At 44.0% G+C, this 16721-nt stretch overlaps 2 protein-coding genes across 5 annotated transcripts in view; both read left to right on the plus strand.

Annotated features, from left to right (window-relative positions):
- The window catches only part of dnah1 (dynein axonemal heavy chain 1), a 223664-nt gene extending 223242 nt beyond the window's left edge, over positions 1-422 (plus strand). Inside the window, exon 78 of the mRNA XM_033036813.1 lies at positions 229-422. Within this exon, the coding sequence (XP_032892704.1) occupies positions 229-350 (122 nt within the window). The 3' untranslated portion in view covers positions 351-422. The remainder of the gene's footprint in view (positions 1-228) is intronic.
- A 7562-nt stretch (positions 423-7984) lies between these two features.
- Positions 7985-16721, plus strand: part of dcaf1 (DDB1 and CUL4 associated factor 1) — a 67755-nt gene continuing 59018 nt past the window's right edge. Inside the window, exon 1 of one of the 4 annotated variants that reach the window (XM_033036817.1) lies at positions 7985-8080. Coding sequence is in view for 2 of the 4 variants with exons in the window: in XM_033036815.1 (XP_032892706.1) it covers positions 8096-8234 (139 nt within the window). In the remaining 2 variants the exon portion in view is untranslated. The other 3 variants (XM_033036816.1, XM_033036815.1, XM_033036814.1) reach the window with 3 other exon arrangements.

Here is a 16721-nt window from a genome sequence, read left to right on the forward strand (position 1 = left end):
GCCATAACTTTTTAAATACTTGAGATATGAAAGTGAATTGGGTGTCAAATTAAACTTATTTTTATGCTTTATCTGATGGGATAAATTGCAGCCTTGATTTTTAAAATCTCAAAATTTTGTAACATTGCTACATTATGTTAATTGAAAATATTGTTCTTTCCATCTATTTTGGACACTGAATATTCCAGATGTGTAATCTGTCCACTTTGTCAAAATATCTCTTTTTAGGTACGCTATCAACAACTGGCCATTCCACCAACTACGTCATAGCTGTGGAATTACCAACTGTCAAACCACACCAACACTGGATTAAACGAGGGGTGGCACTAATCTGTGCACTGGATTATTAAGTAGCGTTAGAAATTAGTTTTGTCTTTTATTGAAGACAGATATAGAAGTTTTAATTAAACCTAATTCTTTGACATTTGAATTAATGAATTAAATTTCTTCATTGTTTATTGTGTTTTTTTTTTTTTTTGCTTATTGTAGTTGTTTTTAAATTTTTGGTTTAAAGTCTGAACTTTCCCCTTTAATAAAAAGAGCCACTGACAGGAATCACATTTAAGAATCATCATTTTGCTGAGTGTGCCTTTTTGGCACTGTAATAAAAGCAGAGGTTTCCTATGCATCACCACGAACAAATCTTAATCTGATTTAGATTTGTGTTTATGTTCAACACACTGGTTTAGTTTAGAGATACAGCATGAAATCACACTACCTCAATTCACATTATTTCTGTTATCCCAGTTTCATATCCATTCCTTAAACATCAGTGGCAATCTACAGTAGCCAATTAACCAACAAACCTGCATGTCTTGGGATGTGGGAGGAAACCCACGTATTCACAGGGAGATTGTACAGACTCCACACAGATGGCACCAGGATCGAACCTGGGTCTCTAGAGTTGTGAAGCAGTACCTCTACCACCCATGCTAATATTGGATTATGATTTGCTGCTTTAAAAAAATATTTTCTTGCTTGCCTAAAACAAGATTTAATGCATTACTCGGAGCCGACCTGCATCTTATTAGATGTGTCCACGCTGTTATTGATTGTCTTACATACATGCTTAGAGTGTTCTTTGACAGTGAAATCATACTCTACAATTTAATTACACTATGCACTCTATGATAAATAACCATCAAAAATGGTTATAAGGGACTATTGATCATACTTAAGAAGTAAATTAGGAAGGTAAAAAGGAGGCAGGAGCAGGAGTTAACTCTGGCAGATAAAATTAAGGAGAATCCAAACTGATTTTAGTAAACTCAGGAAAAAAGGATAACTAGGGAGAGAAGAGGGCCCTTCAGAAACCAAAACAGTCATCCATGTGTGGAGTCGCAGGAGATGGGCAAGTCCTCATTTAGTATTTCTCTGTTTTTACCACAGAGAAAACATGAAGGCTTGGGAACTTGGGACAGTTAATGGTGATGTCTTAAGAAAAGCCATATTACAGGTACTGGACATCCTAGATCATATGAAGGTAGATAAATCTTTCCGGCCGGATAAGCTATATTCAAGGATATTGTAGGAAGCTAGAGAAGAAATTGCAGGAGTCCTGGCTAAGATATATGAATCATTGTTAGACACAGCTTAGGTGCCGGGCAACTGGAGGGTGGTTAATGTTTGCCTCTAAGAAGGGTTGCAAGAAAAAGCCTGGGAAATATAAACCAGTGAACAGATATCTGTGGTAGAAAAGTTACTGGAGAGGTTTCTGAAGGATAAGATATATGCATTGGATCGACAGGAACTGATTAGGGATAAACAGTATGGTTTTGTACATGGTAGACTGTGTCTAATGAATCGGATTGAATTTTTTGAACAAGTAACTAAAAAGATTGACGAGGGCAAGGCCGTAGATGTTGTCTATGTGGACTTCAGCAAGCGTTTTGATAAGTTTCTGCATAGTAGGCTGTTCCAGAAGGTGAAATCACAGGATCCAGGGAGAGCTAGTTAACTAGATACAGAATTGGCTTCATGGAAGGAAGCAGAGGGTGGTGGTTGGGGGTATATTTTTCAACTGGAGGCATATGACAAGTGGTGTGCTCATGGATTAGTGCTGGGCCCATTTTTTTTCGTGGTTTATATCAACAATTTGGATTACAAGACAGAGGGATCTAGGAGTACAGTTTCCCTGAGAGTGGTGTCACAAGTAGATAGGGTAGCCAAGAAGGCATTTCGTACATTGGCCTTCATTAGTCAGGGTATTGAGTATGGAAGTTGGGATGTTGTTATAGTTGTAGAAGTTGTTAGTGAGGCTACACCTTTTTACAAAAGTAAGTTTATTAACAGGTACAAAATCAATGAAAACACTACTCAAAGGAGACATCTATCTAAAAAAGGAATGTACACACAGGCATCAAATTAAAATGGTGTTACTTTCATCTAACTAACATTCAAGCCCCTGCAATGCCCAGTGTTCCCGGAAAGCAGCCAAGGTGTCCGTGCTCCCTGGTGAATACTACACTTGGAATACTGTGTTCAGTTATGGTCTCCCTGCTATAGGAAGGATATCATTAAGGTGGAACGAGCGTAAAGCCAATTTACAAGTACAGTGCCCTTCATATGTTTGGGACAAAGACCCATCATTTATTTATTTGCCTCTACTCCACAATATGAGATTTGCAATAGAAAAAAAACACATGTGGTTAAAGTGTATAATGTGTACTTTAACCACGTGATTTTTTCCTATTACAAATCTCATATTGTGGAGTAGGTTAAAAATCAGATTTTAATAAAGGCCATTTTTGTACATTTTGGTTTCACCATGTAGAAATTACAGCAGTGTTGAAACATAGTCCATCCATTTCAGGGCACCATTATGTTTAGGACACAGCAATGTCATGTAAATGAAAATAGTTATGTTTAGTATTTTGTTGCATATCCTTTGCATACAATGACTGCTTGAAGTCTGCGATTCATGGACATCACCAGTTGCTGGGTGTCTTCTTTGGTGATACTCCATCGTGAGAGATACAGACTGGGGTTTCTGCGGGAGTCAAGGATGATATGTTGCCTCCCTGGTGCCAGGATCCAGGACGTCACTGACCGATTGCAGAGCATCCTCAAGGGTGAATGTGAGCAGCGGAAGTTGTAGAGCATGTCGGCACAAATGACGTCGGGAAGAAGAGGAATGACATTCTGCAGCGCGACTTCAGAGAACTCGGAGGAAGGCTGAAAAGCAGGACCTCCAGGATGGTTATCTCCGGTTTGCTTCCAGTTCCTTGTGCTGGTGAGGGCAGGAACAGGGAGATAGGGGATCTGAATTTGTGGCAGAGGAGCTGGTGCGGGAAGCAGGGATTTAGATTCTTAGTTCATTGAGATCTGTTTTGGGGTAAGGGTGAATTATATAAAAATGACGGGTTACACCTTAACACAAGGGGGACCAGCATTCTGGGAGGCAGGTTTGCCACTGCAACACGGGTGGGTTTAAACTAAATAGTGGGGGGGGCGGGGGGGAGATAGGAGACTATGGCCAAGTGAAATTGGAATCGATGTGAAGGGTGAGGGGAGTAATGGATTAAAAGTATATATGAATGCACGAAGTATAAGAAATAAAGTGGATGAGCTTGAAGCTCAGTTAGAAATTGGCAAGTATGATGTTGTGGGAATTACAGAGACATGACTGTAAGAGGACCAGGGCTGGGAACTGAATATTCAAGGGTATACGTCCTATCAAAAAGACAACAGGTGGGCAGAGGGGGTGGGGTAGCTCTATTGGTGAGGAATGAAATTCAATCGCTTGCGAAGGGTGACATAGAATCAGGAGATGTAGAGTCAGTATGGATAGAACTGAGGAATGGTAAGGGTAAAAAGACCCGAATGGGAGTTATCTACAGGCCCCCAAACACTAGCCTGGATATAGGGTGCAAGTTGAATTAAGAGTTAAAATTCGCATGTCGTAAAGGTTATGGGAGATTTCAACATGCAGGTAGACTGGGAAAATCAGGTTGGTGCTGGACCTCAAGAAAGGGATTTTGTGGAGTGCCTCCGTGATGGATTCTGAGAGCAGCTTGTACTGGAGCCTACCAGGAAGAATGCAATTCTGGATTTTGTGTTGTGTAATGTGTTGTGTAATGAACCAATTTGATAAGGGAACTTGAGGTAAATAAGCCATTAGGAGGTAGTGACCATAATATAAGCTACAATTTTTTCTCTTTCTCTCTCCCTCTCCCCAGTGCCCAGTTTCACGGCGAGGGGGAAGCCGGTGCGTTTGTTTTGCTCCAGCGCTGGTTGTTGCCTCCGCCGCCGTCAAAGTAACGGCACCCGCACAGGATGGAGTCGCCCATCAGATTCACTTAACAAGTGGCGGCGCTGCCCTGCAGCTGCGGCTTGCCTGCAGTCCGTTTGTCTTTTCCTTTTTTGTCCTTGTTTTAGTTTAGTTTGTTTTAGTTTATTCAGTTTATTTTAGTTTTGTATGTGTGGGGGGGTGGGAGAAACTGTTTTTTAGTCTCTTCCTTCGAGGGGGGATGCGACCTTTTCTTGTCGTATCGCCCGTCTCCATCTGCGCTGAGACCTAATCGCGGAGCTGGCGGCCTCCAACTGGGACCGACCTCGAGGCTCCGGAGGCAGAGCCAAGACTTACCAATGCGAGGCTGGCCGACTTCGGGGCTGTGGTGGCGTTGCGGCAGCGGCGACCCGACTTCAGAGCCTCGGAGGCTCGGCCGCGGGCCCAGTGGACGACATCGTCGGGAGCTCGCAGGTCCCAGGTTGGTGACCGGTTCTCCGGAGCTCCCACAACAGCTTTGTCCGCTGGACTGGAGGGTGGCAGCTTCGTCCGCCCTGGGCCGCGGAGTTTGAACCGGCCCGTTCGCGGAGCTCGGATTCTGCCGCGGGACTTACCATCACCCGGCGGGGTCCCAATATCGAAAGCCTGGATTGCCTCAACGCAGAGGGAGAATAAGGAGGGAAGAGACAAGGACTTTAAGACTTTTGCCTTCCATCACAGTGAGGAGGTGCCTGGTAGGCTCACTGTGGTGGATGTTAAGCTGTGTTCATTGTGTGTTTTATTATTTTATTCTATGTTATGACTGCAAGGTTCGTAATTTCGTTCAGACTGAAAAGTCTGAATGACAATAAAGGATACTTTGTCTTTGACTTTGATTTGAGAGGGAGAAGGGAAAATCGGAAGTGTCAGTATTACAGTTGAATGAAGGGGACTATGGAGCCATGAGGGAGGAGCTGGCCAAAGTTGACTGGAAAGATACCCTAGCAGGGGTGACAGTGGAACACCAATGGCAGGTATTTCTCGGAATAATACAGAAGGTGCAGGATCAGTTCATTCCAAAGAGGAAGAAAGATTCTAAGGGGAGTAAGGGGCGACCGTGGCTGACAAGGAAAGTCAAGGATAATATAAAAATAAAAGAGAAGAAGTATAACATAGCAAAGATGAGCTGGAAGCCAGAGGATTGGGTAACTTTTAAAGAGCAACAGAAGATAACTAAAAAGGCAATACGGGGAGAAAAGATGATGTACGAAAGTAAGCTAGCCAAGAATATAAAGGAAGATAGTTAAAGCTTCTTTAGGTATGTGAAGAGGAAAAAATTAGTTAAGACCAAAGTTGGACCCTTGAAGACAGAAACAGGTGAATTTATTACGGGGAACAAGGAAATGGCAGATGAGTTGAACAGGGACTTTGAATCCATCTTCACTAAGGAAGACACAAACAATCTCCCTGATGTACTAGTGGCCAGAGGATCTAGGGTGACGGAGGAACTGAAGGAAATTCACATTCCGTAGGAAATGGTGTTGGGTAGACTGAAGGGTGATAAATCCCCAGGGCCTGGTGGTCTGTATCCCAGGTACTTAAGGAAGTAACTCTAGAGATTGTGGACGCATTGGTGATCATTTTCCAATGTTCTATGGATTCAGGATCAGTTCCTGTAGATTGGAGGGTCGCTAATGTTATCCCACTGTTCAAGAAAGGCGGGAGAGATGAAACAGGGAATTATAGACCAGTTAGCCTCGGTTGTGGGGAAGATGTTGGAGTCAATTATAAAAGATGAAATAGCAGCACATTTGGATAGCAGTAACAGGATCGGTCCAAGTCAGCATGGATTTACGAAGGGGAAATCATGCTTGACTAATCTTCTGGAATTTTTTGAGGATGTAACTAGGAAAATGGACAAGGGAGAGCCAGTGGATGTAGTGTACCTGGACTTTCAGAAAGCATTTGATAAGGTCCCACATAGCAGATTAGTGGGCAAAATTAGAGCACATGGTATTGGGGGGTAGGGCACTGACACGAATAGAAAATTGGTTGGCAGACAGGAAACAAAGAGTAGGGATTAACGGGTCCCTTCGGAATGGCAGGCAGTGACTAGTGAGGTACTGCAAGGCTTGGTGCTGGGACTGCAGCTATTTACAATATACATTAATTATTTAGATGAAGGGATTAAAAGTAACATTAACAAATTTGCAGATGACACAAAGCTGGGTGGCTTGGACAGGTTGGGTGAGTGGGCAGAAGCATGGCAGATGCAGTTTTATGTAGAGAAATGTGAGGTGTTTGGGAGGGTGGGTCATTTTCCCACACAACCCATAGGTGACTGGGCAATCTGAACCCAAGCACCAAGTTGTAAGCGGCCAAAGGTGCCAGTACCTTCAGCAGCCATACATGCCCACACCATAACACCCCCACCACAATTTTTCACAGATGAGGTGGTATGCTTTGGATCTTGGGCAGTTCCTTCTCTCCTCCATACTTTGCTCTTGCCATCATTCTGATATAAATTAATCTTCGTCTCATCTGTCCACAAGACCTTTTTCCAGAACTGTGGTTGCTCTTTTAAGTGTTCAAGAAGGAACTGCAGATGCTGGAAAATCAAAGGCAGACAAAAATGCTGGAGAAACTCAGCGGGTGCAGCAGCATCTATGGAGCGAAGGAAATAAGCAACATTTTGGGCCGAAACCCTTCTTTAGACTTATGCAGGGTAGGGGGAGGGGCGGGAAGAAGAAAGGAAGAAGAGTAGCCAGAGGGCTGAGGGAGAGCTGAGAAGGGGAGGAGAGAGCAAGGGCTACCGGAAATTGGAGAAGTCAATGTTCAGGGCGCTGGGGTGCATGAGGTGCTGCTCCTCCAATTTCCGGTGGTGCTCACTCTGACAATGGAGGAGGCCCAGGACAGAAAGGTCGGATTCGGAATGGGAGGGGGAGTTGAAGTGCTGAGCCACAGGGAGATCAACCACATTAACCAACCTGATCTCCCTGTGGCTCAGCACTTCCACTCCCCCTCCCATTCTGAATCCGACCTCTCTGTCCTGTTGGGGAAGGCTTACATTTCAGGAAATACCATCAAATTCCAGGAAAATTGGGAATCTATTTAGGTGTGGTAGCACTGGCTCTAGGACCTGTTTTCTTGCTTTATGACTCTCTGACACTCATATGCTTTCATTCAAATAATCTTCCATATCCACAACAGAACTTCGAAATACCACAACGACATCACCTTGCTAAAGTCTCCCATTTAGCAGGTTGCTAGTAGACTAAGACTTTTGCCTCCATCACAGTGAGGAGGTGCTTGGTGAACTTACTGTGGTGGATGTTAATTTGTGTTTATTGTATGTTTTTGTTATTTATTGTTACTGTGTATGACTGCAGGCAACGTAATTTCGTTCAGACCGAAAGGTCTGAATGACAATAAAGGAATAAAATTCAAATTCAAAGACTGTAAAGATCTCCACCACACCGATTGCATTTACTGAACAATTCTGTTGTGAGTGAAGCTACACAAGTTGTACTTATTAAATTAGATGGACACAAAATGTTGGCGTAATTCTCGACCTGAAACATCACCCATTCCTTCCCTCCAGAGATGTTGCCTGTCCCGCTGAGTTACTCCAGCATTTGTGTCTACGGTGTAAGCCAGCATCTGCAGTTCCTTCCTACACATCTCCCTTCTGGCCAGAGGGTTATTTCTGACGCACATGCGCATCAATGCTGATCCAAGACTACAACTCCCAGAATGCTCAGGGTGTGGAACGACCTTCCGTCACGACGCATGCCGCCGCCGCCATTACTCGGTGTTTGAGTGCAGATCGCGGGGCTAAGGCCGAGACCGTGCGCTTCGCCGTCGGATAGTGAGGTAAATGACAGCTGCATGGAGACCGGTAACGGCAGGGCCTCGGACATGGGGCACAGCGACGCAGCAAGGCCTAGCGGAGCGGTGGTCGGGTGGCACGTTGGCCGCCGCCGCGGCCGTGGAGGAGGCGGCGAGGCCTGGCGAGCGCGGGCAACTGGTAAACACAAGCCCGAACAACACGTGGCCGTGGCTGGTCTTGCCGGACCACGGCAAGCAGGGGCGGGCCTGGCGAGGGGAATGGGCAGAGAGAAGAGGGAGAATAGGTGGGCTGGGATACTGAGGGAGGTGGAACGTGGGGTATTGGGTGGGGAACGGATCTGTTGGGTAGGAAGAGAACGAATGGCGTTGGAGGAGGAATTGGTGTTCGAGTAAAGGAGTGAGTGGAGAGGTTGCGAGGTGATGATGAGGGGGGTGGGGCGCTGTTGAGGGAAATAGTGGGTTGGGGTGGAGGCTTGAAAAGTAAAGGGCGCGAATCGCTGGGAAGGCAGCAAGGTTTGGTGGGGGCTGGAGGTGGGTGGGGAATTGAATCCTTTATTTGAATAGAAAATTGCCTCATGAATGAATCATAGGAGGAGGAATGGGCAGAAGGTGAGACGGAACTGTGGGTAGAAAGGTGGGACACGGGTGTATTAGGAGGTGGGGGCTTGAGTCTATTCGTGTGGGAGCGGGGATGCAGCGCTCGTTCTATGTGAGGTGAGGAGGTTTTATGTGTTGGGTGAGTGGCTGTTGTGGAGGAGAGTGGAAAGGGTCATAAGGAATAGTAGAATTAGAGCATTCGGCCCATCAAGTCTACTCCATCATTCAATCATGGCTGATCTATCTCCCTCCTAACCCCATTCTCCTGCCTTCTGCCCATAACCTCTGACACCTGTACTAATCAAGAATCAATCTATCTCTACCTTAAAAAATACCCACTGACGGCCTCCACAGCCTTCTGTGGCAAAGAATTCCACAGATTCATCACCTTCTGACTAAAGACATCTCTTCTCCTTCCTAGAAGAAGATCCTTTAATTCTGAGGCTATGACCTCTAGTCCTAAACTCTCCCATTAGTGGAAATATCATCTACACATTTCAGAGGCTACTCCTGCTGTTGGTGGGACTTGGGGGAGAGGGCTGCAGCAGAACCGTAGAATAGTATGTCCCTCTAGGATAAGGTGACTGATTCTCTTTTCCCAGGATGTGAAGTTTTTGAAATTCTCTTTGCCAGCATGTTGTGGAAGTTGGCATTGAATATGTGCAAAATTGACGTGTATATTTGGACTGTCAGAGTTTTGAGTTAATATATGAGGAATAGAGATGAAAAAGGGGTTGAAAGTGTAATTAACTGATCTAATGATGGAATGGGCTCACAGGGCCTTGTTTATTGCTGTTGCCTTTTTTCAAGTTGGGCAGGTAGCAAACAGCAAGAGGAGGTGCTTTGGTGCTTGAGGTTGACCTGCTATGCTCTGTCCTGCCTCTCCCCTTTACTAATTTTCTACTCTCGTCACCCCCCCTACAATCGGTCTGAAGATGGGTCTAAACCCAAAATGTTACCTATCCATATTCCCCAGAGATGTGGCCTGACCCACTGAGTTACTCCAGCACTTCGCTGTCTTTTGCTGGTGTTGTATTGTATTGTATTTTAATGACCACACAGCCAGGCTGGTGGAATTTGTTATCAGTACAGCTCGGTACAGGTTCCAACATTTCATCAAACATTAAACATATAACATAGATATACATACAGACAGACACATTACATAATACATAAGGGCCATGCTTATTCTTATTCCTCACCGTACAGAGTTTAAAATGTTAATTGCAGTGGGAATGAAACTGTTTTTGAAGCGTTTTGTTTTGGAGGCAATTGTCCTGTAACGCCTCCCAGAGGGCAGCAGCTGAAAGGCATAGTGTGCAGGGTGAGTGGGATCAGAGATGATCTTGCGGGCTCTGTGTAGTGTCCGTTTGTGGTAAAGTGATTCAAGGGATGGTAGGGGTAAGCCAATAATTTTGGATGCTCTGTTGATGATGCGCTGTAATTTCTTCCGGGAGAGTGAGTCGAGACTGCCGAACCAGACTGTGATGGATGAAGTGAGGATGCTTTCGATGATGGCTGTATAGAAGCGGAGCATGAGATGAGACCTTACTCTGAACTTCCTGAGCTGTCGGAGATGGAAAAGTCTTTGCTGGGCTTTTCCATAGATGTTCAGTGTTGACCTTTGAGTTCAATGTCACTGACAGCTCAGAAGCTGGTCAAAGGTGAACTAGAAAATTATTTTATCAGTGAAGTTGACAATTGGTCATTCCCTGAGCTTAGAACATACTTTAGCCTGAGCTTCACTGAAGTATTGTTCCTGTTCCTTGTGATGGAGGGGGTACGAAAGCTGGAACAGACATCTCTCTTCTAGCTTTCTTTCCCCCCACCTACTCCAATCGGTCTGAAGAAGGGTCCCAAACTGAAATGTCACCTATCCATGTTCTCCAGAGATGCTGTCTGACCCACTAAGTTACTCCAGCACTTTGTCTTTTAAAAAATAAATAAACTGGCATCTGCAGTTCCTCTGTTCTTGTTCTCTTGTGCTAGTGGGATTTCCAGTGATGTACCTTTTATGTAAATGTGGCCACTCCCACAGTCTATTGTTAGAAACAAGCAAATTGATAGTGTGTACCAGGTGACACATGGCATGTATGTCCCAGATCGTTTCTTTTAATCTTCAGGTGGTTTGACAAAGCTTACTGAAACATAGCGGTCAAATAAAGCGGAAGGGGAAATGGAAAAAAAAATGCTGCTCTTCACTGGCAGTCTACATTCTGAGCAGTCAGGCCTTTGTTTTGGTCTTGTGCAAGCTATTGTTGCTGGTTGCAAAGCCTTGTGAAGAAGAGCTTCTTGCTGCAAGCCATGCTCTTTTACAGTGTCATTGGGAGTAAAATGTGTGTTAGTTATGCCTTAACAAATTCAGAAATAATGTCACTAACGTTAGTTTGCTGCAAAACAACAGAGCCACAGTAATACTTATATTGTTAACTTTTAAACAAAGGCATGGACTTTTGATCCAGATCAAAAATACAAATCTATGACAGCAACTTAGGGAATTTAATGTATTTAAATTTCACTGTCAGTCATGGGCATCCAAATGCTCAACTTTTTATTAATGTCCTTGGAAGAAAATCCACAATCTAGTCTAAACATGATGCACACCCACAATAATGTGGTTAATTCCTAACTGCCATTCAGGTGACGCATTTAAACAAAATACAAATAGAACGATAGATCACATTGGCATAAAGCCAGGCACCTGATTCTACAAACTCTTCTAGGAGGGACTTATATCTTTCAGGAGAACAGTCCCAAAGGCGAATAAAGAAACAGCCTGACAAGATTGTACTTGTGAAATTGTACTTTCAGCCAATATTCAAAGTTTTGTAACACTCGAGTGTCCATGTTGTGAATGGTGCTAGCCATTGAATAGCAGATATGAAAACATTCATCTGCATTAATGGCAGAGCCTATCAAGTGAGTGCCAATGCAAGGATATAATATTAGTAGACGGATCAGAAATGCGCATTGGTGACCACATTTCTTCCCGAGATTCTTGCCATCACAGGTGCCTTTCATCAGTCAATACAATTCGCATGAACATCCCTAGCACTGGGTTTTCTCTGCAAGATATCCTCGTCCCAATTGCCTTCTGTTGTTTCATCCATGTTCTTGCATCTCCTTCAACCTTATCGACAGTATCCATTGTTCAAGATGTGGACTCTTGTACATTGGTGAGACCAAACGCAGACTGGGCGATCGTTTCGCAGAACACCCTTGCTCAGTCTGCGTGAACCAACCTGATCTTCCGGTTGCTGGACACTTTAATTCTCCTTCCCATTCCTGCACGGACCTTTCTGTCCTCGGTCTCCTCCATTGTCAGAATGAGGTTAAACGCAAATTGGAGGAACAGCATCTCATATTTCGCTTGGGCAGCTTACAGCCCAGTGGTATAAATTTTGATTTCTCTCACTTCAGGTAGCCCCGGCATTCCTTCTCTCTCAATCCCTTCCCCACCCAATTTGCACCAGCTTCTAATTCTCACCGTACAAACAGCTTACAATGGCCTGTTTCCTTTATCGTTTCTTTTTTGCATAGCTTTCATTCATTGTTCTTTATCTCTCCACATCACTGTCTACATCTCTCATTTCCCTTATCCCTAACCAGTCTGAAGAAGGGTCTCGACCCGAAACATCACCCACACCTTCTCTCCAGAGATGCTGCCTTTCCCACTGAGTTACTCCAGCTTTTTGTGTCGACTTGTATTCTTTATAAAGTTATATGTGGGTAAGTTCACTGGTGATTGATATCTATCTTCTGCAGCTTTACAGAAAAGGAAGCTGTATGCTTACATTCATGAAGACAAGGTCCCGCATGATAGGCTCACCTGGAACGTTAGATTACATGGGATCCAGGGTGAGCAAGCCAATTGAATGTAAATTTGGTTTGGAAGAAGTCAAAGGATATTCAGTTCTGGTTATCCAGCAATAGGAAAGATGTAATTAAGCTGGAAAGGGCAGAAAATATTAACTAGGTTGTTATCAGGGCTGAAGGACTTGAGTTATAATGGTAGGCTGGGTCTTTTTTACCCTGGAGGGTAGGAGGCCAAGAGGTGATTTTATAGAGCTTGTATAAAATCATGTAGATAAGGTGGATGGTCATTGTCTTTTTCAGGGTAGGGAAGTCTAAAACATGAGTGTATAGATTCAAGGTGTGAGGGAAAAGATTTAAAAGGGACATTTTTCACCCAGTGGTGGGCGTAGGAACAATCTGCCAGAGAAAGTGTAGAAGTGGGTACAAATACAACATTTAAAAAACATTTTGGATAGGTATATGAATACGAAAGGTTATAGAGGTATGGGCCAAATACTAGCAAATTAGACCATCTCAGAAAAACACTTTGATTGGCATGGAGCATTTGTGCCGAGGGGTCTGTTTCTGTGTCTCAATCAGGGTAACATTTCGGCTGGGATAATATTTGAGGTAGTAATTATCTCTGGCCATAGAGAATTTGACCACCTACCCATACCATTCAGGAAATAAATCTAGCTTAGCTAGGACTTCTGAATATCACAGTTTCCAGATGTTTCTAGCACAGCCACTTTACCATTTTTTTTAATGTAAATGGAGAGATATGGATGTTGCTTCCTCTCTCTGTTACAGTAATTTGCCCCTCATGTATGAACTGCAGTTACTTGTCTAAAGCTGCTTTGATTGGCATGGAGCATTCATGCAACTTTGGCTCATAGTGCATTGAATGTTCCACACCATTGGAGCGTGAAAGCAAAGTCAACAAGTCCCGCCGTCGTCGTCCCCCACCTTTCCCTCCCAACTCCATCCCATCCCAACCCCCTGGGAAACTGAAGGGAGCGACAATCAACTGCCACGGATACAAAAATGTCATACACAAGAAAGGGCAGATGCTGGTTGACAAAAGGTGAACACACAGTGCTGGAGTAACACAAAGATGCAGCAGAATTTTGGAAATGTCATCCCGTTACCCATTCCTTCTTTCCAGAGATGCTGCCTGTCCCGCTGAGTGACCATACTGAGGGAATTCCCATGTATATGAAGCAGAGAGAAACGTGAGTTCTACACGGCTCTGCCCGATTTTTGAGAATGGATTCGGTGGTTTGTACCCACTCCCCCTCGCTGCCCACCCACTCACCAAGCCAGCCAGCCGGACCCTTCCTCGTTACAGCGGCGGAAGCGACATTTCCAAGAGAATGGGGCAGAGAGCTGGGGCAGGGCTGGGATGGGAGCAGGGCAGATGAGGCGCTCCAAAGGAACAAACAAGTTGATGGCTGCAAGGGGCAGGAGGCAGATGTCTTGTGCCCCAGCGGGGTAGACTGCTCTTTCCCCTGCTAATGCACACACAGAAAGAGAGAGATGAGAGCAGAGAATGATCCTAGCCTAACCCAAGAGCCTTGTCACCCCAGACAGATTAATGACGTCTGCGCAATCCCCCCCCAACCCCAACCTCTCTCCACCCCAACTCACGCCTGTGCACCAAAGCAGCTCAGGAGGCGAACACTGGGCTCCGTCTCCCAACAATCTGATGTGCAACTGATGTGAAAGAACAGCGGCTGCGGCCGGCCTGCACCCGGCATGGACTTCTCACACCCTCACACACGAAAAGTGTGCGAATATACAAAAACAAGGAATAAAACCAAAGCCCGGCTTGAAAGGCAACTAAAAATATATTCCGCTTAGAACGAGCAGGCGAGGAGACATCCGTCCACATTCAAAGATTTCAGTGTTCAAAAGGGAACTGCAGATGCTGGAATATCGAAGGTACACAAAATTGCTGGGGAAACTCAGCGGGTGCAGCAGCATCTATGGAGCGAAGGAAATAGGCGACGTTTCGGGCCGAAACCCTTCTTCAGACTGGAGGAAATAGGCGACGTTTCGGGCCGAAACCCTTCTTCAGACAGGGTTTCATCTCTTGTCTCCCCGCAGTGTGTAGACCTGGCAGTAAATTCAATTAAAATATAGCAAACCTCCGCCCGCTGGTCATCAAACTGCGTGATGCATGTTTCAAACAAATCCTAAGTATAACTGCTCTGGCACTGGACGGTGCGCATTTTCCCTTTGTAGGTCATATCAATAGATGCGGCCGCGCTGAATTCTATCTTTAACTCAAAGCCGCAGGATGGAGCTGTCTTCTTTAACACTGTTGCTTTGCCGCCACCACCTCCTTGCTGCACAATGGCAGCGAGTGCGGGGCCGAGATCCTGCCTAGTTTTTTTAAGTTCTGAAATTGAATAACTTTCAATACTGAATCAGAATATACTTACTGTATGAGATGCTGTCCAGCTCCTCTATTTGATACTTAAAACAGACCTTCATTCACGGTTGGCTCAAGAGTAACTCGGGAGAGGAACTTGATACATCGCAGAAATGAGAAGTAAACGGCAAACTTAGACATACACGTGGGAACTCGTTTAAACTCGTGAACATAAACTTGGAATCTCGTAGACAACCACGAGTGTGATTTTTCTTTCACTTGTGATCACTCGTGGGTGGACTCGCACTATGAGACAGGGCCATTACTGAAACATTGTGGACCTTCGATTCTCAGTGGCTCGAACCAATGATTTGGAGCGGAATATGTAACATTTGAAAGAATAGCAGGCAATAGTGAAATATTTCCATCGCTATTCTCAGTGTGGTTACATTTTAGTGGGTGCAATCTCTAGGTATTTCTGCTATGTTCTAGCCATCTGGCTGAAAGTGTTAAACTGAGTTATTTTGTTAATCTAAAGTCAACGTGACTCAAAAGCTTGTAGCTGTTGAAATCGATTCTTTATTCAGCTGAGACTAGTCTCTGAACTTTCCAATACAGAGCTGATACTCTGGGGCGGGTCCAGAGAAGAGTAACTTTGATACGAACTCATTGCTTTATAGGTATTAGACATTTCAGATACAGAGGGTATGACAACCTAGTAACCAATCATCTGAGTCCTTCTGGTGATTTACAACAGCAGTCACATGATCCTCCCTTCTCTGGCCTCATTTTACAAACTTCGTTTGCCTGCGGTATAACTTTGTATAGAATTATTTTATTTCAACACAGCAAAACCCCTAGTAGGCTCAATTATCAATGACCACTCCTCAAAATATAAGATACATATGTAATACAATGATCACACAAGTCATACACACTTTCCATACCAAGAAGAAAGATATTTCTATAAATCTAAACAAAGTCTAATGTTTACAGTCCTATAATACATTTCATAACTGGTTTCACTACAATTTTACACAGTTTAAAATACTATTACCTATGTATTAAAACATTAATTATATGAGTTCGCCGAATTACAGTTTCTAAGTTCTAAACCCACACACACCTCCCAACCAAGCATACATGGGTCGTAAATCTGCCAACTTAATTAATAAATGTTTGGTGCCAGGATACAACTTCATTCTAATTTGCAGCCCCTTTTCCTCCTATCTCTGGGAGCTGGATTTCCAATCTCTCTTCAAGGCCTTTTACAAATATTACAGAACAAAGGTAGATTCACAACTCAGACCATTACATCAGAATTACATCTGCTTCTTCGACTTTCTATAAACAAATCCATCCATCTGATTATTTTCTTCTCCAAGCAACTACTCCCCTTCACACACATCCTATCCCTTATCTCAACCTCATAATTTAACATAGCCAAGGCTAACTACAGAGTCTATTATATCTCAGCCTTGAATTCTGTCTCGAACTCAGCATAAACGTCACAGCTCATGAATGAGCCATAGAGAAAGAGCAGATGACCTCTGTCCTAAGAAGAGGCCCTATTCAGCTATCCATTCTTCAACACAAAATCATATCAAATACAATTTCCTCCAGCGTTATAATTGCCAAAAAGCAATAAACTGGAGAGGAAACTAAGCTATGCAGGTTCAGATTAGCGTTTCTATGTTTTGATTCATCCGTTCCCTGTGTGTGTGTTTCCTTGTACCTGTACTTTATTTCTTTAGAAGACATGTGTTTCTGAAAACCTTAAGCTTTTCTTTTGCAAATTATCTATATATAAAAGTCACTATCCGAGCGGTTCTGTTATATAATATTTCCTCAAAAGGGCCTGTTTTAAAAGATTAATGTCTGAAGAAGGGTTTCGGCCCA

The sequence above is a fragment of the Amblyraja radiata genome, chromosome 18 (genome assembly GCF_010909765.2).
Source record: "Amblyraja radiata isolate CabotCenter1 chromosome 18, sAmbRad1.1.pri, whole genome shotgun sequence".
NCBI lineage: Eukaryota > Metazoa > Chordata > Chondrichthyes > Rajiformes > Rajidae > Amblyraja > Amblyraja radiata.